Source organism: Plasmodium berghei, assembly GCF_900002375.2.
Source record: "Plasmodium berghei ANKA genome assembly, chromosome: 14".
Taxonomy (NCBI): Eukaryota; Apicomplexa; class Aconoidasida; order Haemosporida; family Plasmodiidae; genus Plasmodium; species Plasmodium berghei.
The window spans coordinates 138,446-165,468 of NC_036172.2; the positions used below are offsets into that span (position 1 = coordinate 138,446).

At 21.9% G+C, this 27,023-nt stretch overlaps 1 protein-coding gene across 1 annotated transcript; it reads right to left on the bottom strand.

Annotated features, from left to right (window-relative positions):
- Window positions 1-291: 291 nt before the first annotated feature.
- On the bottom strand, window positions 292-25,020 carry PBANKA_1402300 (conserved Plasmodium protein, unknown function; the record flags this gene model as incomplete). Its single annotated transcript, XM_034567338.1, has 1 exon — window positions 292-25,020. The coding sequence occupies one exon, from the start codon at window positions 25,018-25,020 to the stop codon at window positions 292-294; it is 24,729 nt and encodes an 8,242-aa protein (XP_034423845.1).
- Window positions 25,021-27,023: the final 2,003 nt, after the last annotated feature.

Sequence of the window (27,023 nt, forward strand, 5' to 3'; positions counted from 1 at the left end):
TTTATTATATATTATTATTTTATTATATATTATTATTTTATTAAAAATAATAGTTATAATATTCTGTTTCAAATTGAACCACTTAAAAATATACTACACAAAAAAAATTATATGAATTTACATGGTTTATTTCTGCAAATATTTAACAAAAAAAATAAATATAAAACTCCTAATTTATTTAGATAAGTGCTTTAGTGGGTATCCACCAAGCTCAAAAAAATATATATAATGAAAAAAAATGTGTAAACAAATGTATAATTGATAGTAAAGGATTTTTATCCAATGTAAATATCAAAACCAAGGAAACCACGTACTTTTTGTTTGTCGTAAATATTTTCTGTCCATTGACAACTCTATTAGATCTACTATAGATTTGTTGTATTGGCTTATGTTTTTTATTTTTTCTTTGTTTTCACTTAATATATTTTCTTCATTTATACCTTTAGCATTTATTTTATTTATTAATCTTGAAGATTTTCCTTTTTCGCCTGACTTTACATTATTTCCTTTAATTCGAATGTTAGTATTTCTTTTTTGTGGATTTTTTTCATTATTTTTCTTCGTTTTATTATTATGATTTTCTTCCTTATCATTATTTGTATTTACATTAACATTTTCTCTAGCACTTTCATTTACCAATTCTCCAGTTGTGCTTTCTTTCAGGTTTTCTTGTACGCTATCAATAGTAGCTTCGTTTTTATTTTTTCGTTTTTTTTTTCTACCATTATTAGGCTTATCAATTTCTTTTTGGACATCATATTCATCGTCTTTATTTTCATTATTTTTAGCGACATGTATTTTCCTTTTTTTAAATTTCACCTCAGGCTCTATATTATTATTGTCACATATGTACTTTTCATCTTGATTATCTTCTTTATTTACTGATACCTTTGCATTTTCTTTCTTATTTTGAATGTCTTTTTCATAATTTTTTCTGTTTTTCCCTTTTCTCAATTTCGTATTTTCCATATTTTCATCGGATGATAATTCAGATAGAGACACATCGTGTACATCTGAATAATGTTCATATAAATTTTCCATAACTTGTTTTCTATGTATAACATCTTTTTTAGAACAACTTTTGTTATTCATTTTTTCTAGTTTATTATTATATAAAAATAACATTCGATAAAACATATCATTGGCACAATTTTCTGAGTTAGTTAATATTTTATTTTTTTCTAACTTATCTATTTTAAACATATTCATACATGTGCTTATTATTGTATCACTCCGTCTCGTCATGTGTTTTTTTTTATTCATATATAAAGAACAAAAATCATCATAAATTGTTTGCTTTAAGAAACTTTCAATATAATTCCAATTTTTTTTAATTGCCATAATTGATGCATAGAAATTTAATGGGAACGATCCTTTTAATCCTTGGAAACCTATGAACTCTTGAATGTTTGCGGTTAATCGAAATGGGATTATATCATGAACCTTTTTTCTTTTCTTAGCTTTGTATTTTCCCGATTTCATGTAACTAGGAAATCCATATAAATACATTGTACTTCCTGAATATTTTGAGATCAAAATATTATCTAATGAAATGTCAGATTGTAGGAATACATAATTTAACATGCACAAAATGGAATAATTTTTAACAAAATTATCATTTAATATATAATAGCTTTCTAAATTGTTATGAAGAGAATAAAAGTAATCTTTCATTATACTTTTTGGTACAATTTTAGAAATATCTTTATAATGTATTTTTAAGCTTCTCTTCTCAGCATTTTTAATAAATTTACGAAACCATTCATTTTCGTTTAAAATATGTATTAATTTTTCAAATACCATTGAGTTATAATCAATTGATAAATTTATCGAAGTATTTAAAGCATTTTTCTCACATGCATTGTCAATCCTTCTCATACCGATTTCCTCTACTATTTCATTATTATTATAGTCGCCAAATTGTTCTTTCGAAATACTGCCTTCTATGTTTGCATCTTTTGTCAAACCATCTTCTAATATCACATTGTTCTTATTATTAGATTCGCCAGATTTAATATTTATCTCCACTTTAGTTTCGTTTTCCTTTGTACTTTTAATAAATTTAATTTTGTCTTTCACAAATTTTGATATAGAATCTTTAATCAACTTTCTATGATATAACACCACATTATCTATCAAATATTTTTCATTTTTATTCATTAGCACATAGTCATTATAAAGCTCTTTCAACGTTATATATTCCATAGTATCTTCCACTAATTTATAAAAAGGATGCAACATTGTGTTAATGTTCACTCTTAGAGATAAACCTCTTTTTTGTGTTTCTAGAAATTTATACATTATATTATTTAACAAAATTTGAAACAATGTGTATTTATATTCTGATTTAGATTGAATAAAATTACATGGATATATAGTATAATGGTATGCATTTCCATCATTTGTTAAAAAATTTATTTTATTCAAACATAAATTATTTCGAATTGTAAAAAACGTAGGCAAAGTTAATTTAATAATGTACGATGGGGTATATGTATTAAAGTTATAATTATAATTTAAATATTCTCCAATGTATTTTAATCGTAACCCTGGCATTTCAATTTTTATTGGAAATTTGGAAAACATGTCACAAAAGGAGTGTGAAAAATATGGAAGTTTGGGACTTTCTTTTAAAGAGTAAATAATAACAAAAAGTATATCTTTCCATTTTTTTACAATTTTCGTAAATTCAAATAATAGAAAGTAATCATCCATTTTTTTGATATTACTTTTAATATCACCACATTCATTCTCGGGTTTTTCACATTCATTTATAATATTTGAATTTATTGCTTTATCATTTTTTGCTTCAATTAAATTTTTTAATCGTCCCTTTTCCTTTAAATACTTCATGTCCTTTTTATATTCTTTCCAAAACTGTTTCATAATTCTAATAATATTACTATATTTTTTACTATATGTACGATTTGATTTTAATTTAGATTTATATATTTTATATATAATATTGTTTTCTGTAAAATTCTGAATGAATTTAGATATATGAATTTTCGAAAATGAAAAATTTATACATTGATTCAACATCTTATTTACTAAATAATGTAATTTTTCATGTGCTTGAAATTTTGTATATTTTAATATCTCATTGCACATATAATCCAAAGATAAATATACATCTGATTGCATGTTCTTAAATACATACATTATTTGTTCTAGTCCATCTTTAAAAACTCTAGAATATTTTGTGTCTTTTTCATTAGCATTATATGAATTATTTAGTAAATTACTAATATTTTTCTCATTTTTTTTCTTTACATTATTTTCTATTTTTTCAATTTCCAAGGGCATGGATTTAATTTTATTAATTTTAGCATTCTTCTTTCGAATTTTTACTTTTTGAACATCCATAGGATTTACAACATCATCGCAATTATTCACATTTATGCTATCATATTCATTACAACTTTTATTTTCATCATGGTGCGAGTTTTCTTTTTTCACAAAATTTACTCCAATCACGTTATTCTTTTCATTGCTCTTTGTGAAATTTACATTTTCTTCTCTAACCAAATTGTTCTTGTTTATTTGCATAATATTCATGTCATGGTTCCTGGAACTCAACTTATTCTCCATGTCTAAGTTTCCTTTATTACTAATTATATCCATATTTTCAGCTTTTATTCTATTATTTTTACTTACTAAATTAGTATCACTAATATCATTCCTTTGAAGATTATCCACAGTTTTTTTTTCATTCGATTTTTCATTCTGATTCCAGAGATTCGTAGAAACGCCATTATCAGCATACCCACTCTTAATATAATCTGATGATTTTTTTCTATCGATATAAAACGCTCTAAGGCTATAAAATATATCTTGAGGAAATTCGCGAATCAAGAGATAAAATATTTTGTGAAAATATAAATAGTTACTACTATCAATATTCACATTGTTTAGTAAAAAGGGGAGATAAAATAGCCATACATGTGAAGAAATGTTATTGTTATATTTATTAAAAATTTTCATCATCGAATTTTCATTATCATCATAATTTAACAAATAAAATACATTACTTAAATAATAAAAACCTTTATTTGTATTTAAACTAGAATATATTAAATACGATATTACTGAGCTAATTCCAAATGATATATTTTTATATTCCTTAAACATTTTATTACAATAATCTGCCCAGACAATCCACGATTCATTACTTATTGAATTAACTTTCAAAGACGTAAGAAAGCAATCTTCAATTAAATTTGTATCAAACATATTATTTTTTTTATTATTACATTTAGAATAGCCATTATTATTATATTTACTTTCATAAAATATCATGGTATTATCCATAATAATATTATTGTTGCTATTATTTGCTTCTTTATTTCTTGTTCTATTTTTACTTTTTTTTTTATCATCAAAATCCATATTTTTGTTACATGCTTCTATTTTGTTTATTTCTACATCCTCTTTTTCACCATTTTCATTCTTTTTAATGGATGAATTATTTGTGTTGTTTTTCGTTGTTTTCCTTTTTCTTGGATTCCCAATTGATGCCTTTTTATTAATGTCATTTATTAAAACAGACATATTTCGATTTATTTCGAGATTTAAATTATTATTCGCACTAGTCTGGCAAATATGTTCTTCAAATATATCAGGGGAAGCAATTCCCTCAGTTTCTCCATATTTTAATATACTTTTTGATGTGTCTTTGCAGTTGTTAAAGGTTATCTTTCGATTATTTTCTATGAAATTATTTTTATGCAAAAATATGATAAGCTTATTTAAATTGCACAAAATTTTTCCTTTCATAAAAAATAACTGGCTTTTGTAATTTTCATATCCAATCATTGGCAATGAATTGAAATCAAATGTGTTTATCAAATTTAATGAACTTATATAACATTTTATTTTCTTTACAACTTTAAGAACAAAATTATTTCGTCCGATTTTTTTTAGATTAATACATGTATTAAAGCATTCATTTTCCATATTTTTTATATATAATAGATGTTTGCCATGACAAATTATTTCCTTCTTATCATTTCCATTGGAATACATTTTTTGGTTATTATTTAACTGAAAATCTTCACGTATTGAAATGCAATTTTCTAAAATATTATTATTTGGTGTATGCTTATTCGAACTGCTACTTTTAAGCAATTTTTTTAAATTCAATTTTATTATTTCTATATTATACAAATGATTGCTAGTTCTATGGAAAACATTATCATTATTAGATGCACTATTATTAGTACACATAGCAAAATTGATATTAGAAGTTAAGATTGTAGGTGTGGAAGTAGAATTGGGTGCAAAATTTTCATATAATTTATAAAAATAATCATATGTCATATTATTCATTTTCCTCATTTCTGCAATTGAGTTTAAAATACGATGAGAGTTAATTTCGTTTTCACCACAAAATTGCTCTTTATATATATTACTGGAAATATATAATGAAGAGTTTTGCTCTTCTATAAACGCCTTACATAATTTTAAAAAGAGAAATTCCCATTTGTAAATGTATTTTATTTTTTGTATATCATCATAGTAATACACATATTTATCTTTATTCCAAGTATCACACAAGCTGTAAAGTTGAGTTAAAAATCTTAACATGTTACATTCATTTTCTTTTCTTTTATTTTGTTTAGCTCTTAAAGATTTCTCTCCAATAATTTTTATGCTCATTTCTGTTTGTTCAAATAATTGTGCATGCAATAATAAAGTATTCAAATCAGCACTTTTATAATTAAATAATTGTCTCACATTATTTAGTAATAATTCAATACCACTATTTATATTATCCTTCACCATTTTTATATCTTTTTTTTTTAAATCAAATTTAAATTTCTTAATAATAAAGGCCTTACTATTATTTTCATCATTGTCATTATTTATTAAAACATTTTTTATGTCCAACTTATTTTCACAATGTTCATTCCCATTTTTTAAAAATCCATCATCCCAATAATTATTGTTATTAGTATATGTATTTTCTATAATTATTTCTTTTTTCTTTTTCAACATATAAGCTATTTTATTTAGATACATATTTGAAATATCTTCTATATTATCATTTTTATCCATACAATTTAACTCATTAGGTAATTTTAAATTGTTTATGCTCCTATTATTATCAATATTAATATCTTTATATATTTTTTCACCCTCAACATGGTTACAGATACTATTTTTATCATATTTTACTGAATAACTACAATTCTTATGAATGCTCATATTTCCGTTAAAATTGTCCATCTTTTTCTTTATTAAATTGTTTTTATCAATTACTACTTCTTCAATATCCTTTTTAGTTCTAAAATATTTATGAGTAGTTGCTTGAATTTTTGTATCCTCCTTTTTATTTGGTATTCCCATACTTAAACTGTTTTTTCGATGTTTTCTTTTATTGCCATTATTATTTTTTATCATATTCGAATTTCCAATTTTTTCTTTCAAAGTATTAGTTTGAACATTTTCAAAATTTTGTCTATATTCTATTTTTTTTTTTAATTCAATTTCATCAATAATTTGTTTATTTCTCATTTTTTCATTCAAAAAGTTATTCTCTCCATTTGAAAAATTAATATCATTAATTGCCATTTCGTAATCTTTATCCTCATTTATACTTATCAAATTATCGCTTATTATTGAATATACATTATTTAATCGCTTTAAATATTCACATCTTAAACTTTCATAATTTGTATTTAAAAGCATTGTATCATTACCCTTTTCCGTTTCTAAACAATATTCTGAATTACCAAATTTAATATATTTCTTCATGTCATTAGACGCCTTCTCTTTTTTGAAATTCATTAATTCCATATACTCAGAAATAGTAGATACATTGTTAAAATAATTTAGTTTTTCGATCCAATTTTTTTTATTTATATTTAGTTCTTCATTAGTTAATTCTAAATTTTCGTATTTCATAAAATTCTTCATATAATTAGATTCATTTTTATGATAAAGATTATAATGATTGTAAAATAGCGATTTTGAAAATTCATTATTATTAATATATAATTGATATAATGCATAAACACTATCTCGGTCATTTAATTGTCTGCTTATTTCGATTAAATAATTAAGAGTTTGTTTGTAATTATTTTTAACAAGCTGTAATGAGCATATATTATTACTATTTACTTTTTCAAATGAATTAACTTTTTTTGCTTTTAACATATTTATTACATTCTCTTGTTTGTCTAATAATTTGTTCATATCATTATTACATAATGTATGATTATTTTTATTAATAGACATATATGTATTTACTTGGTCTGTTGTAGTAACAACATCACTGGTTTCATTTCTGCATTGAGCCTCTTTTATTTTTTTCAAATTATAAAATAGTAAAGCTTGTAACATATATTTCGAAACTTCGAATGCACAAAATTTGCTTGAGCAATAAAATATAAGTTCTGGTGGAACATATGGCCAAATATTAGCTTTAAATATGCATATTAACATCGTTTCTAAAACGTTAATATTGTATTCATTTTTATAAACATTTTTCCGATAAATGCTATTTCTTGTCGATGTTTTTTCATCTGCGTATATAAACCTTTTCACATTATCATTATTTCCATTCATCTCATATATATTAATATAGTTATACAAAAAACGCACAACACAAAAATTTAAACAATTAATCTGTTCATAGTTTAAATAATTGAACAATTGAGAAAATATATCTATCCATATACCTTTGCAATATTCCTTAAAAATATTTACCAAACATAAAATTGGTTGAAATAAATATTTAGATTTAATTAATTTGTATTTGCATTTATCTATAAAATTTTCTTGCTCATTGCAGTATTTTTTTAAATAGCATTTCCAATCATGAAATTTTGAATTGTATATTTTAAAATTTTTTTTTCTCAATTTTTTACAATCTTCGATTTTAGATCTATCATTTTTATTTATATTGTTTCTTTTCCCCTTATTTAATTTTCTATTATATAATGTTAAATTTGTATCATGTACTTCTTTCCCTTTTTTCCAATATCTATGCCTACACAAATGTGGAATTAATCCTTGAGTTTTATTTTTCAAGCATAAATGCATATCAATGTTATGCTTAAAAAACGAAAAGAATATGCGCACAAAAAGCGATATAAAATATTTGTCTATAATATACTTAAAATAGTCATCCTTAAATAATATGCATATTGTTTGAAAAAAATCGTTAGACAAAAATATTTTCTGAAAAATTTGGATGCATGCATGTTGGACGTTTGGTAAAAAAGAAAATGTTCCCCTTAAAATATTAGGTAAAAGTTTAGAAAAAATTTTATTTTTTAAATATATTAAATCATACTTTTCAGAATATTGACTTTTTACACACCTAATAAAATATAGTAATATATCATAATATTTCACGTAACTATAATAATCCTCAGAATAATCGAATAAAATTAATTTGCTAATTATATGTGCCATTTCTTCAATTGATAAATTTTCATTTTCTCCCACATTACTATTATAATCATTTTTATTTTTCATACAAAATATCTCCTTAAGCTTCTTCTTTTTCCTGCACAAAAGTATATCATTAAATAAAGCGTCTTCTACTACATTTCCAATATACAATTTAGAAAAAATATTTCTCTTTTTTATATCATCTTTTACAATTTTTTGCATTTTCTTATCAATGAATATTTGTAATTTACTTCCAAAACAGTAAGCATTACTCAAACTATTATTAGCATCACCGTTATAGCATGTAGAACTATTACTATTTCCATTTTTTTTTAGTAGCATATTACATATTTCATCACTAATATTCATATTATTCAATTTTTTATGGATTAAATTTTTTCGAAAATTCAATTTAAAAATTTTATCATATATTATTCTATTCTTTGAAAGAGATTGGCCATTCCATCTTCCTAAATTATAATAATAACCAACAAAATTAGCATTCTTATTCCTTAAATTATTTATATACTTTATATATTTATTAACATTGATTTTACATCCTTTCTTATTGCTAAAATATTTTTCGATTTTATTTTTAATTTCGATTTTTTTATTACATATTTTGTATACATCACAATTTTCTTCATATAATTTCAAGAAATGGGAATAATCCAAATAGAAATCTGACGAATAACCGAAAGTACTATCATAATATTTTCCAATAATGTTGCTATTCCAATGTGTAGACTTGTTTAGAACATTTTGTTGAATAACTTTTAATATAAATAAATCAAAATTAGAGTCGCGCTTTCTTTCCATATGTAAGAGTTTAAGTATGGTTTTAAAAAAATAGAGGATTTTTTTTTTGTCTAATAAATACAAATTATTATTCATCAAAAATATTAGTTCTTTTAAAATTCGGAATTTATTTTTTCTAAAACAGTAACTTGAAATATTTTTTAAATTTCCAAAATATTCCGTTAATAAAAACTTAATTAATTCTTTATAATTATTCTCTGATGAAAAACTATTATATAATTGTATAAAAAACCAGAATATCAATATCGAGGTTTCTAATTTTATTTTAATGTGTAAACATTTATTCATGTAAAATGTATTATCTCTACATTTATATTCATTCATTCCTTTAATACATAAGCTAATAAGCATTTCATACAAAAGTTTTATGTTTTCTTCATAATTGTGTTCCTTTACAAAGTTATTATCAAATAATAAATATGAAAAAAAACTTTTATTTACCCATTTATCCTGAATATAATTCTTATCTAATATATTTCTCAAATTTGGTAAAAATAACTTATGTTTTAATATTAAATGATTAATGAGTAAAATAACATTCTTTTCAATATTCATGTCATTACAGTTAATTAAAAGAAAAAAAAAAGAACAAAAAATATTTAATTTTTTGCAAATATTATTTTTACTCGCATATTTAAATGCCACTTTTAGTATCATATAGATCATTTCGACTATATATTTCTTATTATATTCGTTGTTTATCTTTTCGTAAAACTTATTCAGTTTATTTATACTACTAATGTCATTACACACCTCATTTTCTATAGTAGTTTTATTTTTGTTTATAAATATTTCCTTGTTTAATGCCCCATTTTCTGGGTTATTGCCCATTTCTAAATTTTTAATTGAGCACATAGTATCTTCAGCATCGTCAGCATGCCTACTATTACTATATCTTTTATTGTCATTATCAATATGCTTATCATTTTTGTCGTTGTTTTTATTTTCGTCATTTAAACTAAAACGTAACAATTTGTCTTTATATGTTAATTTATTAAAATTGTCTTTTCTCAAATTACTATTTTCATTCTTCCCATGCGTGTATAAATTACTATCTGAAATTTTATATTGACCATTTTGATAGCTATTATCCTTTTCAATCTCTTTCATTATAATCGCTTCAAGTTCCATTTTTCTCATTTCATTCTTATCATATTTTGATTCAAAAAGATTTATATTAAAAACTAAATCATTTAATATACTACTATTATAATTTTGGTTTCCGTTAGTTAAATTACTCATATTGAAACATTGTGATGTGCTCGGCGTCAGTAGTTCCTTATTAGCACACTTAATGAAAAAAAAGTAAAGCAATTTTTTATACATATTTAAATATTTTAGCTTTGTATTGTTTTTCATTCTTAATATATCGTCAAAAATAATGAGGATTTCTTTCACTATATTATTTAGAGATACGTCGTACTGCCATTGTAATAGAGTAGAAACTATTAAATTTGCTATCAAATTCAATATATTTAAGTTTATATAAACATATTTGTATTTTTTAATTATATTTACAATTCCGATCAAAAATATATTTCTCATGCTATCATTTTTATTTTGATAATAATAATTATACATGATATGTTTTATTTCATCAAATATTTTCGTCTTTTTTAAATTTTCGCCCTTATAATAGACAGAACAATTTCTATTGTCATTGTTAAATGAATTTATATGTATTCCTTCTGAATTTCCAAAATAATTACCATTATCAATATATTTGCAGGTACACTCCTTTAAGCTACTTTCGTATCTTTTCGTATCCACTTCCCCCAAATTTGACATAACTTCAAACTTTTTTATAACCACTTGGCCATTTTTCAAATTAAACATATCATGAACACAATTACAAAAAATATTAAATTTTATAAAAGTAGATATACTCTTCAAACATAATATTAACAAATCACCATTTTTTTTATAGTTAGCATGCTTTGCAAATTTTTTAAGATGTTTTAGCATAGACGCTATAATATATGGGCAATCATTGAAAAAGACATAATTGTTCTTTAAAACCGTTATTATTATATGCATTTTTTCGAAAGGATTTTTACCCTTCTTGAAATATTCCGTAATATAATTTTTATAATTGAAAAAACAATTTATATTTCTTAAATTATGATAGCACCAGGAAATATCATTGTTTTCGTCACCAATGATATAAGTAATATCCTGATTAAAATTTTTCATGTAAAAACAACGCTTCTTTGAATAATAATGCCAAATTATATTTTTCATCGAAACTTTATTATTTTCTAAACGGACTAAACCAAATAAACTTATCAATTGTTCGAAATTTCTCCTTAGAAAATAATTATCTTCTTCATATTTATATTTAAATAATAACTCGAATATATATTTCAAATCATTTACCCTGTTTCTAAATCCATACCTGTAAATACTTATTATGTTATATATACTTAACTGTTTTATATATTCATTATGATGTTGTAAAAACATTATATTAAAATTTTTAAGGCAAATAAATAATTTTTTTTTCCCCATTTTTGAGCTTAATCTTCTTACAATATCTATAATTACATTACACACAATTAATTTATTAGCAATTACTTCAATGCTATTAGAACAATTTAGCAACGATATTAAAATGTAAAAAATTTCTCGCGTATTAAGAAATAAATCATTCTTATAAAAAGGGTATTGCATCATATTATATTTTCCTCTATGAATTGAAGTATAAAATAGACAATAATTCTTAGGACCTTTATCATTACTTTCATAATCGTCTAAATGATGTATATATTTTCCATTTCTTTTATTTTTCAAAACATTCGAATTCATCATATTGTTCATTCTTATTGTGCTTCCCATATTATTCATATCATCATTAAGTGGTAAATATCCATAAGCATTATTAATCGTTTCATTTTTGTCTCCTTCATTTCGTCGACAATTTCTATTCGTATTCTCATGGGCATCTTCAGTAACATTAATAAACATTTTGCTTCCCCCATTGTCGCAATTAATAAGCATATCATTGCAGCTAATATTATTACTTACTGTAATTCTCTTACAAATTGAGCATTGCGATGAAAAATTAAAATTATTTTTATTATATTCGTCGTTATTTTTAATGATGCTTCTAAAAGTCGAAGTATAATTCTTATTGTTACTCAAACTTGATTTGCGATTCATATCTTGAGTATAGTTAATATCTGATCTCAAAAATGATTTAGACAATAAATTAATAAAAATTTTATCATCAATTAAAAATGCATCATTTTCCAAATTCAGGCTATTTTCTGTATAAGTTATGTATTTTTTATTTTCTTGCTTTTTAATATAATTCTTTAATAATGGAATAATTATGTATCTTAATGAAATTTCATAAAATCTATTTAAAATCTTCATTTTAAAACGATTTAAAATACGAATAATAGAAAAAAATAAATATCTCTTTTCTCGATACTTTAAATTCCTCTTTACATATTTTTTAATAAATTCAATTGTATAACTATAATCTATATTTTTGCTCATCGATACTATAAAAATTAGTACTATAAATATATTAGTTCTCAAATAAAAAAGATAATCATTATGCCCAATTATATCCATTATATTATTATTGCAATTGTTGCTTTTACTGTTGTTAACACCTTTATACAATTTACTTCGCCGTTCTAATTCTTTAAACCAATTCTCCATTTCTTCATTATGTTTTTTTCGGTTGCAAAAATCTGTTTCTATATATTTATGAAAATATTTTGAAAATTTTAAAAAAATTATAAATATCTTAATGCATTTTCTACATTCAGAATTGTTTAAAAATAAGACAAAATTGTTGTTCTTCAATGAAATATATTCACTAATAATATAACTAATACATAAGCATAAATTTTCAATAATGCTAATCGCATTATTACGAATTCTTTGATTATAAAAATTCAAAAATATGCACGAAGCTTCATATTTTGATATAACATGAACAATGTTTATAATAATAAATAAATTGCTCAATACTTTGCTGCTATTCAAATCGTACTCAATAAACATTTCTTCTTCCATATTCTTATTTGGGTCTTCTCCCTTATTGTTCTCCATTTTCACATTTAAACCTTTTTTATTGTTTTTTTTACATTCTTCATTATTATTATTACTATTACTGTTGGTAGCATTATTCTTGACACATTCTAAAAAGGTGCAATAATTTTTCCTTTTTTCATTTCCATGTTTTTTTTCTAAATTTACATGAAACTTATTATCGACAAATAATTTCATTTTTGCATGATCATATGTAACTAATTTATTCAATTTTGAAGTATTTATATTTAAGACAAATATATTAAATATATGAATCAATATATCATTTGAATTGAAACTCGAAAAATATTTTAAAAGAATATTTCCAAATACATTAAATTTTAAAAATATATATTTTCGAAATTCTGATAGCATCTTTAAATTTAATAATGATATAAAGGATGAAAATATTATATTATTGTGTCTATTTTCCATAAAATATTTAAATGTGTTTTCATAATTATTACAACATAAATAACATAAAATTTGCATATAAGAATAGTTTATTCCAATACAGTTTTTAATATTATTTGTATCAAATCCATCAATTATATTTAATTGGCTCGATAATGACGCCCTCTTTAATTCAATATCATTATCATTTATAGAAATGTTTTGATCAGTATAATTGTGTTTTATGGAATCATTTTCATTATATTTATTGTTATTGTTATTCCCTTTATTTTTCGTTTTCCTTTTTCCTTCATTATCTACATCTTTTTTATTGCCATTTGTTTTTTTCTTCTTCTTATTATTTGTATTATTAGTTCCTTTTCCTTCTATATTATTAGAAATGTTATCTAACTGTGTATTATTAATTTCATTACCCCGTGAATTTTCTCTGGTGTTTAAATTATTTATAGCCTGTGAGATATTATTTTTACAAGATAGCGTTTTATTTTTTGTATGCTCTAACATATTCTCGTCTAATTCAATTATATTATTTATAAAATTTATGTTTCCTTTTTTAAAGTTATTATAAGTTTTTAAAAATATATCCATTATCTCCTTATATTTTTCATAAGACAAATTTAGTGTCTTAAAAAATTCTGAATAAATACATATAACATGATCTATATTATTATATGCTGCTTTATTATTTACACTAATATCTTTAAATAGAATAAGATATTTAACAAACCCTTCCATTAAAAAAGGGGAAAATAAATGTGGAAATAAGTAATATATTTTACTAAGACCTATGATAAAATTTTTCTTCAAAATAAAGGATTTATGTTTTAAAGCATACGACAAATTCCCTAAAATTGATTTCAAATATAATTTAAAATCATCTTTATTTAATTTTAATCTATTTATTGAATTTTTATTCACATTCGTTAATTTATTATGTCTTTCACTAGCTTTATTACCATTTTTATTTATTAATAAATTATTTATTGAACATTTTTTACTCTCATAATTTCTCAATGTAAATTTCAATGAATCACTCTTTTGAAAAATGTTAAATAAATTATTTTCAATTACATCCCGCTTCAAATTTTTAGGTCTTCCTATTTTGGAATGTCCACTTTTCCCTGTATCTTTGTCACATTCATTTTCCAGTATTAAATAACGTATCGTCTCCTCTGCTTTATTACACAAATATGTTTGATCGCTAAATAAAAAATCTAATAATATATGAATACAACGATTATATAATATTTCCTTTTTCTTATTTAATCTTGGATTCATAATAGGAAGTAAATACTTATATGATGGGTGAGTAAAACAAATTCTTATAAGTGTCATAAAATAAGAAAAAAATGTTATAACATTATTGCGCTCTTCTTTTAAAAATTGATCTTTTAAAAAATCGATCGTTTGAAATTTATCATTCAAAAAATTGCTCATCATGTTTTCTTCCATTTTATCCATAATGATATTATTTGATATTTTTATGCATGATTCTTTACCATCTAAAGAAAACCCATCGTCTTTCTTAAAACATAAATTTAAATTATTAATACATTCTACATTCTTATTATTTGTATGATTTCCATTTATTTCAATAGTCAAATTTTTTAGATTCATTTCATTTTCTCCCCTCATCTCAATTTTGTTATCTTGACCACTTGTCTTTATACATTTTGTTTCAATTTCTTGATTGAGATATTGTTTTGGGCATTCACTTTTTTCATAAGAACTATCCTTATTACTATTCATAATATTTAATAAATGTTTGTTCACCTCATTATCTAGATTTATATGTGTGCCTTTCAAATTATCATTGCTAAAATTATTATACCCTTTAATAATACGCACATTATTTTTGTAACACAAGGACGAAAATGAATTAAATCCCTCATGCTTTATTTCTATATTGTCACTATCTACAATAGAGCTCGTATTGAGTATATTTTCTTTCACATTATTAATATATTCATTCAAAGTTTTTAACATTTTATCATTTTTAGTATCTATTGTTTTATTAGATACCATATTATGGAATTTTTTCATTACATCATCATATTCTATCAATGAGCAAAAATGACTTTTAATAATATCACTGCTATTCATGTAAATGCCACGATTTTCCTTAATTTTTTTATACAAATTTTGTAATTCTATAACTTTTTTCATATCGATATTTTCTTCTTTTTCATTAAGATTAGTATTATTTCCATGCGACTGATTTACTGTTTTATCTTTTATATTGGAACTATTTATATCGCCATGATCAAAGAGAATACTATTATTATTTTTTAAATTACTGCCATTTATTTGCTCCATATGCGTAATATTGAACATGTCTTTCTCAAGTATGTCTAGATCTATATCATCATTTGAAGAAACATGCATTACATTTCCATTAATAATATACGTAAAATATTTATTTTTCCCATCTATTTTTTTTAAATAATCTATAATTTTTATAATATTTTCTATTAATTTTTCTATTATAACGAAATCAAACTTTATATACGGTTTTTGTGATAATAAAAAGCAATACAAATCGAGATAGCAAATTTTTCGTTTTAAAGACGAAGTTAGAAAATTTGAAATAGAAAAATCCTTCATAAATATATCATATAAACATACATCTTTATTATTTTTAATCGAACATTTATATGTTAATAAATTTCGAATGCTTGTTTTTAATACTTTAGACACAATAATAAACGCCTTTTTAATTAAGTCTCTGTCGTACTCGTCTTTATTCAAATTATCCATAAACATTTTTAATACATTAAATAATATCTTCATCATTTTTGAAACATCTTTTTTATTTCTTTTATTTATTACTTTTGATGTTAAAATTTCCCATGTATATATTTCATCATAATTATACCAAAAACATTCATTTTTTTTTAAAACACGTTTGTCTTTTATGCCCTCACAATTAATTACACAATTTTTGTTGTATACTTCTTTTTCATTCATTGAAAAAAAATTTTTAACAATTTCTGCGTCCTTTTTAATCTTTTCAATTGTATAGCCCTTAAAATATATTAATTTTTTTGAACTATTGTCTTCTTTCATATTTAGATATGCATATAAATTGTTTATGTCATCTACATATATACTTTCAGAGGATGAAAAACTATTCAATATATATGCATTTATTTCACCAACATATCCGATATATAACGACGCAAATGTCATTGTTAAGCATTCCTCAATTAAAATATGTATAATTTTTAGATACTTTAAATTATATTTTTCATAGCATATTAGTAAAGTGTGTATAATATTATATATATTATATTTAATCCAATATGGGTGTAAAATTCTTATGGCTTTTAGTAATAATAATAACCCAAATATTTTTTTTTTTATTTTTGAATTATAACAAATATTACATATGCATGTACATAAATTTGAAAAAAAATTATATTTCATGAATTTCTTCATTTTTACAGGTTGCACATTTAATAAACTTTTTAAAACCTTTTCTATAAAATAAAGACCTTGTACTGCTGTTTCCACAAAACGGGGGCAATAATCAATTAAATTACAAAAGGTAAAAATAAATGATGATATATCTAATTCATTATTATGCGCCATAATATAGACCATATTATTTTTTTTTGTTAAAACGAATCTACTTGATAATATTAAAGACATCCTTCTAATAATATGTTTTACTAACTCTCTTAATTTATCATTTCGTATTTCGTCATAACAATTCCTTTTATATATTTTCTTTTTTTTCCCTTTTTCGTTTCTTATGCATACCTTCATAAATGACATATCTTCATTTCTATGAGCACTTTGGGAATCACATTTTTTTAATTTATCTCCTTGTGTTTTGTTTCTCTTCATGTTTATTTCGACTAACATTACTAAAAAGCAATACATTATCTTCCTAATGAAATTATTGTTAGGATCCTTATATATAAATGTGCATTTATATAAATATTTTTTGCATGTACAATATTCAAAAGAGTATTTTCTCCTTTTCTTTGTACTAGATATATATGCATTTTTTTTAAATTTATTGTCTTCTGTATTTTTATCAACGTTCTCTTCCTTATTCTTTATTCTGTTTTTTTCTTCTTTCCATACTTCAGTATTTTTAGAGTTAATCGCTTTTTTCTTTTTATTACTATTGTTACTCGTATTTTTTCTGCAATTATTTTGATTATTTTTATTCACATCATTTTTAGAATTATAACCGTTATTGAGGGGTACACTTTCCTCATTGTTGTTGGTATCGAACTTAGTATCACGCTTTTTCTCCTTTGAAGGATTCATAAAATCGTTATTAATTGCCCCCACCTTAAGCATATACTCATAAAAATCAGATATACATATAGAATGATTAAAAAGGAAAATAAAAACAGTAATGATTATTCTATAACAATTAATTCGCTGATCTCTTTGAATGCAATTATAACAAACATCAGATTTTTCGAAGTAATTTATGTCATTACGAATAAAGTTTGCCCTTGCATTTTTTGGAAAATTCAAACCGCTTTTTTCATTTTTTAATTTATCACCAACCACATTATTATTTGTTAATGCATATAAATTATTTCCAATTGAAATATCTTTTCTTTCTATTGTTTCATCTCTTTTTATCCCAATTTTATCCATATTGAAATTAGGATTGTTATCACGCTGTTTTGGTCGCCAAAAATTTGAACAGACAACATGTTTATGATTATTTTCTTTTCCAGATACAAGCAAATTACTCATTTCATCACTTGTTTTTTTCTTCTTACAATTATTTTCTATTGTATTAATATTCTCATAATTAAACTTTCTTTTAAATCTATTTCTAAATTCATCAAAATTAAAGATTATGAATTTTTCTTTATTCTTTTTCTTATTGTTTGTTATATTTTTTTTTAATACATTTTCGTTTTTTTTTTTGAAAACTATTTTTTGCTTAGGAATATGAAACTGACAATTTTTATAATAATATAAATATTTCAAACCATTGTTTTTCATGCTACGCTTTAATACTTTATAACAATAATCAATTGTTTTTTCTAAATCAATGTGTTCCATAATGTTATCATAATTATTATTCATAAATATACTATCTAAGGGAAATAAATTCATATTCGAATTATTTTCACAAGCATTATCACTTATTTTTACATAACCTATATTACTGCTGACATTATTCTTTGATAAATTGTCTTTATTTCCTTTTTCACATTTACCTATACATTTGGCATTTCTATCTGCATTGCCGCCATTTACTTCAAAAACACTTATGCTATTTTTACCTTCTTTATTCAGAAATCCTCCAATTTTGCCATTACTATGGCTAATTTTTTTTCGTTTATTGTTTTTTTCATAAATATTTATTTCTTCATTCGTTTTGCTTATTTTTTTTGATTCATCCATTTTGTCTAACCCAATAGACATATTTTCTGCACTACCCTCGAGGAATGTATTAACCTTTCTTTTGATATTTAAATTATTTTCGTCATAGCTATTATTATTAACACAATTTTTAGCATTTACTTCAAGCTTATTCTCATTACATATTTTTATTCTATTTTTTATATGTTTTATTTTGGGGTTTTCATTTTTTATTTTCCATTTTAGGAAAAAGCCGACTCTAAAATGAAATTTTTTATACACCTTTCTATTCATATCTGAATAAAAATTTTTAATTAATTCATTATTATCAATAAAATTAAAATATATTTTTATAATTTTATATATATTTTCCATATATAGTTTATGTAAATATTTATTTATTTCTCCTTCTGATGACATATTTTTTCTATACACAGAATCCACTTCTAAATATATATTACTATTGTATGAGTTTCTAAAAATATCATTAAAATAATATTTCTGCTCATATATATTATTAAAGCTAAAATCGAAATTACCCTTTTTTCTTAGTAATTTCATTAAGCATGTAAAAATGTAAAATTTTGTTCCATTTTTATTTTTGTAGCAAACAGAAGAATACAAATTATTCTTTATTTTAACATTATCAACATTAAATAAAATTTCTTCTATCGATTTTAATGCCGTTTTGATAATTATCATACTTTTCGAATTTAAGCAAACTAATAAACATTTTAAGTAAAAATCAAAATATCCATTCAAAAAGCTGCAAATTGGTAAATTCAAACATGTTTCACATAATAGTATTCTATACAACTTGGGTAAATAAGCATATGATTTTTCAAACCATTGAATAAAACTATAAATTATATCAATTTTTTTTATTTTATAATTTGAATGTTCATTATTTTTTACATCACAATGAATGTTATCTTTATTCTCCATTTTGCAAATATACATGTTATAATTTGTATTGAAAATTTTATCATTGTTTTTATCATTAATATGGTTGGTAATACTTTCTTTATTACCAGAATATATATTTAATTTGTGATTACCCTGGTTATTTAAAGAATATATTTTTATGTTATTATCATTGCATTTCTCTTCTTTTACACTTTTAATAATATTATTTATAAAAAGACTACTTTCCAAATTCTTACAATTTTGGTTGTCTTTCTCATAAGTGTGATCATATTTAGCGCATTTAATACCATCCATATAATTTATGTTATAATTATTAGAAAAAATTGTTTTCAAAGAATCGATTGACGATGTAGATTCATTTTTATTTTTCATAGAATTAGTATAGTTTATGTAACAAACAGTTTCAAGAATATATTTTAATAAATTAATAATTTCAACACATTTATTGTCTTTAGAAATTATATCATAACATATTTCAGAAATTTCCTTTAATTCGTGTAAAAAAAAAAAGTAATAATTCGGATAATATTTAATAACATTTAAAATAAAGTATAATATCTTTATAATTAATTCATTGGTAGTTAAATATTTATTAAACGTATCGTTCATAGAAATTGAATTATATCCCATTATGCAATTATTCGACTTTATATAATCACGAACCTTGTTCTTTCTTTTAGTTATAATCATAAATTGATTTTCTATAGTATCTTCATCATTCTTTTCACTTTTATAATTATAATCATTTAATAAAACACAATTATTTTTTATATTAGACTCTAGGCGCTCATTTCTGTTTCTTGAATATATCATATTTTCATTTCCATCAGATAAAAAACCACTTTTCCTATAATCACCAAATTCTATTAATTTTTTTTTAGTATTCAATTCTCTTTTTTCTTTTTGTAATTGAAAATGCTTATTAATATCCTTTAATATAAACTTTTCCGAGTAAATTACATCACATTTATTTATATTATGAAAAAAGTATCCCTTTTTTCTGTTTTTCTTTTTTATGTTGCATGAATTAATTAATTTTAATTTATTGATACTATTATTCTCTTTACATAAAAACATATTTCCATCGTGATATATTAACTCTTTAAATGAATTCAAATTATTCCATAAATAATTATTCATAAGTTCTACTTTATTTTTAGAATCGTCTAAAAATTGTAAATCAAAGCAATCAATAGACATGCCCATATCTGAGTTATATATTTCAGCTCTTCGTTTTTTTTTAACGTTTAGTTTATTAATATTATTATAACATGTAGGATATCGATTAATAATGTTGGTATTAATAAATACATTATTTTTTTTATTAACAAATTCATCGCTCGTACAATATGCGCAATCTTTTTCAATTGAATCTGTTTCCTTTTTACCATATTTACAACTTTTATTAGACATTTTTATTTTTTTATACCCTTCACAAAATTTATTATTAATCAGTTTTTTATTAATACGCCCGCTTTTCTTACCGCAATAAGCACAAATTAAATTGGAATTAATTAAATGGCACCGATTTATTAGACAATCGAAGCGTGAATATAATTTATAAAATAATTTATGCCGCGACAAATTACAAAATTGTTTATTTCGAGCATTTTTACTAAAGTATAGTAACGGTTTTAAATTATTTTTATGCTTTAAAATTTTCTTTAATTTCAAAATTGTGTAATTTAAAGAAACTTTACAAGTTAACATACTGGTATTTCTTAATGTCCCCAAAATTTGAAAAATGAAAAATATCTGAGGATATTGAAATGTCAATTTAAATAATACGTCAATAGAATAATTCATAAAATCATGAAAATTATTATTATTTAAACATATTATAATGTTTGCTGACATATAAATTAATTTCCTTTCTTCGCCTTTTATATAATTAATATAATTGACGATTTTTTTCTTGTCTTCCTTTAACAAATTATTAATACTAATTCCAATATTTTTGAGGTTCCAATTTTCATCATAAGCAACATTATTATAACCATTATCATAAATATTACTTTTTAAAATTTTTATTCTAAGATATTTCTTAGCTATTTTATTTCGTATATTTAACCGATCTATAACTGTATAGGAAAAGCATGAATTAAATAAAATAGAGCATATCAGCATACGATAAAATAATTTATACAATATTTTTAACCATATGTCATTCAATTCGTATGAGGACATTTGCATATAATCCTCGTACAAAAAATTAATATCGTTTATATCATACATGTCTTCAAAAATACTATTATTATTTAAATGTTTTTGATGAACATTTTTCTTACAATTTGTATTCAAACTTTTGCTATTGAAATTATCACAATTATTTTCTTTATGCCCCGTATCACTATTAGGCTTTTGATTATTTTTTCGAATGTATATGTCATCGACTATCACATCGTTCACAGTATTAATTATTTTGGAATCATATAAACACTTTGAATTATCCATTTTATTATTTTTTCCGTTATATATTAAACTGTCCAACTTTTTATTATTTTTACTATTATAATCATATATGTAACTATATAAACAATTTTCAATTTCATGGATGCCTAAACAATTGTTTTGTGAGTTATAACATTCTTGATTCGTTAAACACAAATTACGAACCATTTCATTGTCTTTACCAACATTCTTATAATTATTTAAAACAAAATTGTCACTATTAGCAAAAGGGTTTAAATTTATGCAATGATACCAATTGTTTATATTATTATGCACATTATTACTTTCATCGACTCGATTGCCACTAATTAAATTATTTTTTAAATTGATATTATGACTGTCTTTATTATCATTATTCAAATTATTACAATCTATGCCTATTTTTACATTTACATTATTTTTTGTTAAGGAATCTTCAAACTTGTTATTCAATGATTCAAATATTTTGTTTTTACTTAAAGTAGTATTATTGCACAATGATGAAAATTTGCCACAATAATTATTTTCTATTATTTGGTTCACCTTTATTATATCTTTATTAAAATACAAATAAATGTAATATATATCACTTCTTATACATGAATAAATTGAGTATAATAAATATTTATAATCTATTATTATTTCCATAACACTCTCTTCATACCCCTCAATTTTACAATAATCTTCATCATATAATAAATTCCTTATTTTTCTTTTTTTCCCATTTTTCCGATTACAATAATTATTCATAAAATCTGTAATATTTATATTATTAATATTAAGTGCCTTTTTATTATTCATCTTTCTTATAAAAACTCTTTGTAGAGGCACACTCACATTATCTGAATCATGTACAATTGCATTTTGATGACGTAGTGTTTTCCATTTTTTCCTTTTATTTTTAAAAAATAAGACATCGTTATAAGCAACATTAAAAAATTTCTTGTATAAATTATATAATTCATATTTTAGTGAATTACTTTTATGTAACAATATATTTAAGATGTCATAATAGAAGGAAAAATACCTATAATTTCTTTTCTTAATTTTAAGCACTATTTCAGCTATGTGATGTAACAATATTAAGCAAATAGTCTGAATGAAAATAATATTATTACTATTCATTATAAAAACGGAATAATTAGATATACAGCTTTTTATTATACTATAATTCCAAACATTTTTATTTTTAAAATATAAAAATATATCATGAATCCTCATAAATACAAATACTGATAAATGTCTATCATTATTTGTTAAGTATGTCATGTATGTTTTGGGATCAATCAAAAAATCTATGTAATATTTCAATGTTTCATCAAAATTTTTATGTAAAAGCAATGTAATATTTTCAATAAAAACTTTCTTTCTTTCAATAGTATAATGTGTATCATATTTTAAAGATTGTATAATTTTTTGAACCAAAAATTCTTTATATTCAAAATACATATTATTACAATCTAACTTTAATAAATTACATAAAATATGAATAACACTATTTTTTAAATTCAATAGATCATTAACCTTACACATATCAATATAATAATTGCTGTATTTCACATTTTTATAAAATTCCTTTTTCATAGTTTTTAAATTATTCATTAATATATCTTCATTATGTGATATTCTCACATTATTATGTTCATTACCGATGATACAATTTGATGAAATGCCCCTATAATTTATGTTATGTTTATTATTGAAATTTGCATTAAATATATTACTTTTTACAGAATAAATCTTATAAAGTTCTTCTATGTTATTATTTTGACAAAATTTTAATTTTTCATGATTGTCTTTTTCAATGCCCAATTTTCCATATAATGATGGACTGGAATTTGAAAAATGATAATAATAAACAGTTTTTAAAATCGTTTTTTTTGAATATTTAATGTCTTCTATAAAAAAATTATTATAGCATTTAAAATCAAAAATGTTAATAACTGAAAGTATTTTACATAATGCTTTTATGTAATTTTCGTTATTATTTAATAACTTCGGATATAACTTTATTATAATATAATTTGACAAAACTAATTCTCTAACAAATTTTAATGAGTCTTTAGTACTTTGTATGTAGTTTTTATTATTTAGGGGAAGACATTTGGTTTTTTTGTATATATTAATTTCTGATTTTAAAAGCTTTCCCCTTTTTACTTTATTAATTATTTTATTATAAAATTTTTTAAAAATATTATTAGACACAATATTTATATATTTATAAATATCAAATGATATTAAATCATTTTTATGCAATACGCATATTTCCGTCATGATTTTTATACAAATAATACCACACTCTTCGCTCTCATTTCTAAACGAATTTAAGCACATATCAAAAATTTCAATGATATATTTTATTTTATTTAATTTATATATTAATGAATAAAAAACTGTTAATATATTTTTACGAAATACATGTGTGTTACTATAATAATCTAATGTCATAGGATTTAGTATATATTTTTTCATTAATGGATATATATCAATTAAAAAGTACTCCACTTCCTGATCACTCATATTTAGTAAATCCATTTTTATTTTTTCTATTTTCTTTATTTCACTCTTATCTTCCCCTAATTTTATATTCCTATATAGAAAATTCCGTCCTTTTAATTTATCTTCAATTTCTTTCTCCATCATAAGTTATCAATTCATTTATTTTATGCCTATTCAATAATTTATAAGTCACCCCTATTCTTGTATGTATATAACAACCATGCAGTCTACAGTTCTTTAAATCATAATTTTGTGCAAATTACAAAATTATTTTCATAATTAAAAAAAGAGTAAAAATAAAAATAAATAAAAACACAATTCATAATAAAATTCCACAAAAATTTATATCGTAAAAATTACTAAAATTATAGACCTAACAAAAGGTTAACAAAAGTAAAATTAAATTAATCAACAACCAAAAATATAACAAGAAATGACAAGAAAAATAATGAAATAAAATTTTAAGAATTATGAAAATCACCAGGGAAATGAAAAAAAATGCACCAACAAAAATACCATTTATATTTAAACAATAGAATACAACTTAAAAAGAAAAAAGAATAATATATATATATATATATAAGTTGAAAAAATTAAATGGGTTAGCAACAAGAGAAACCAAAATTAAAAATACCAATTTTAAATGAAAAAATAAAGAATAAAATACTAAATAATATTAATACATATTTTATTGTCTTTTATACATATTTATTAAAATGCTAGAAATCGAGGAAAATATAAACAACACTTGTATATGTATACATACGCATTTTATCAAAGATAGTTACTATATGTATTTTATATAGACATTATAATATAAACACATCATACGTAAACTTTTCGTGTACACATAATGCAACCAAAATATTATTAATGCATATACATATAATCCACTTGTATACGTACATATGATCATATTAAATCCGATCTTTACACATTATAATATAAATAATTATGAAAAATATTACAATTTTTAAATAATATAAATATTATATATGTATATATATATATATACATATATATTTAATACTTTATATATTCCTTTGTACTATGATTAAATAACCTATACATAAATTATTTTTTTAAAATATTTATTATATAATTATTTATGTAATTTTGTCAATCATCCATCAAACAATGAATTAAAGAGTGCCTGAAAAGCATGAAATTTAATTTATATAAATAACAAATCATCAAAAAAAATTTAAATGATACATTGTTTTTTACTATATTTTTTCATTATTGTATAGCTAAAAAACAATTCTCTAAATATAAATTTTAAGAGCATGAATATTAAATTAATAAAGAATATTGTTATATATATTCATTTAAAGGCAGGCGTATCTATATAATTATACATTCATATATTTAAATGTGTATACATATATTTTTTTTTTGTGGAGGGGGTAAGCTATGCTCTCATTAATGTGTAACACGATATTTTTTAAATTTATATTAAAAGCACACCAAATTAAAATATGATTGTGAGGAAAAATAATTCTTAAAGGTAATTTACTACAATTATAATTCAATATTTTTTCTATTGTAGTTATAATGGGATATATTTTTATTTTGAAAGTGTATACATTAAAATCACAAAAAAATCTTAAATAATTGTAAAATTAAGGGTGAAATACAAATAGAAAACTAATAATTAAGATTGAAAAATAATATGAAAATAGTAAAAAATCAAATTCTTATGTTATATATGAAAAATACACAATAAATTAAAATTAAAATATAAATTTCTACACATTAAATTTTATATATCCCATATAAATGTACTTATGCTATCATCACTTTTATTTCTAGCAAACTGAAGATGAGAAAAAACTAACATATTAATATATATCCTCCAGTTACTTTTTCACAATCATATGCTTTTGGGTGTGAGATTTTTATTAATATAATTTTAACCCTTTATATAGAATATAATCATTGCCCATAAAAAAATACAATAATAAAAATAAATAGTACAATATAATTAAATAGATAAAGACCAAACATGGTACGGCGGAGATTGCTTGCCCTTTTCCATTACAATAATTTTTTCTATCGCTTTTTTTGCTGATTTTGATAAAGTATGTTCGAATCTATTTTAAATTCATTTAAATTTTACTATATTTCTTTTTATATACTTACAAAAG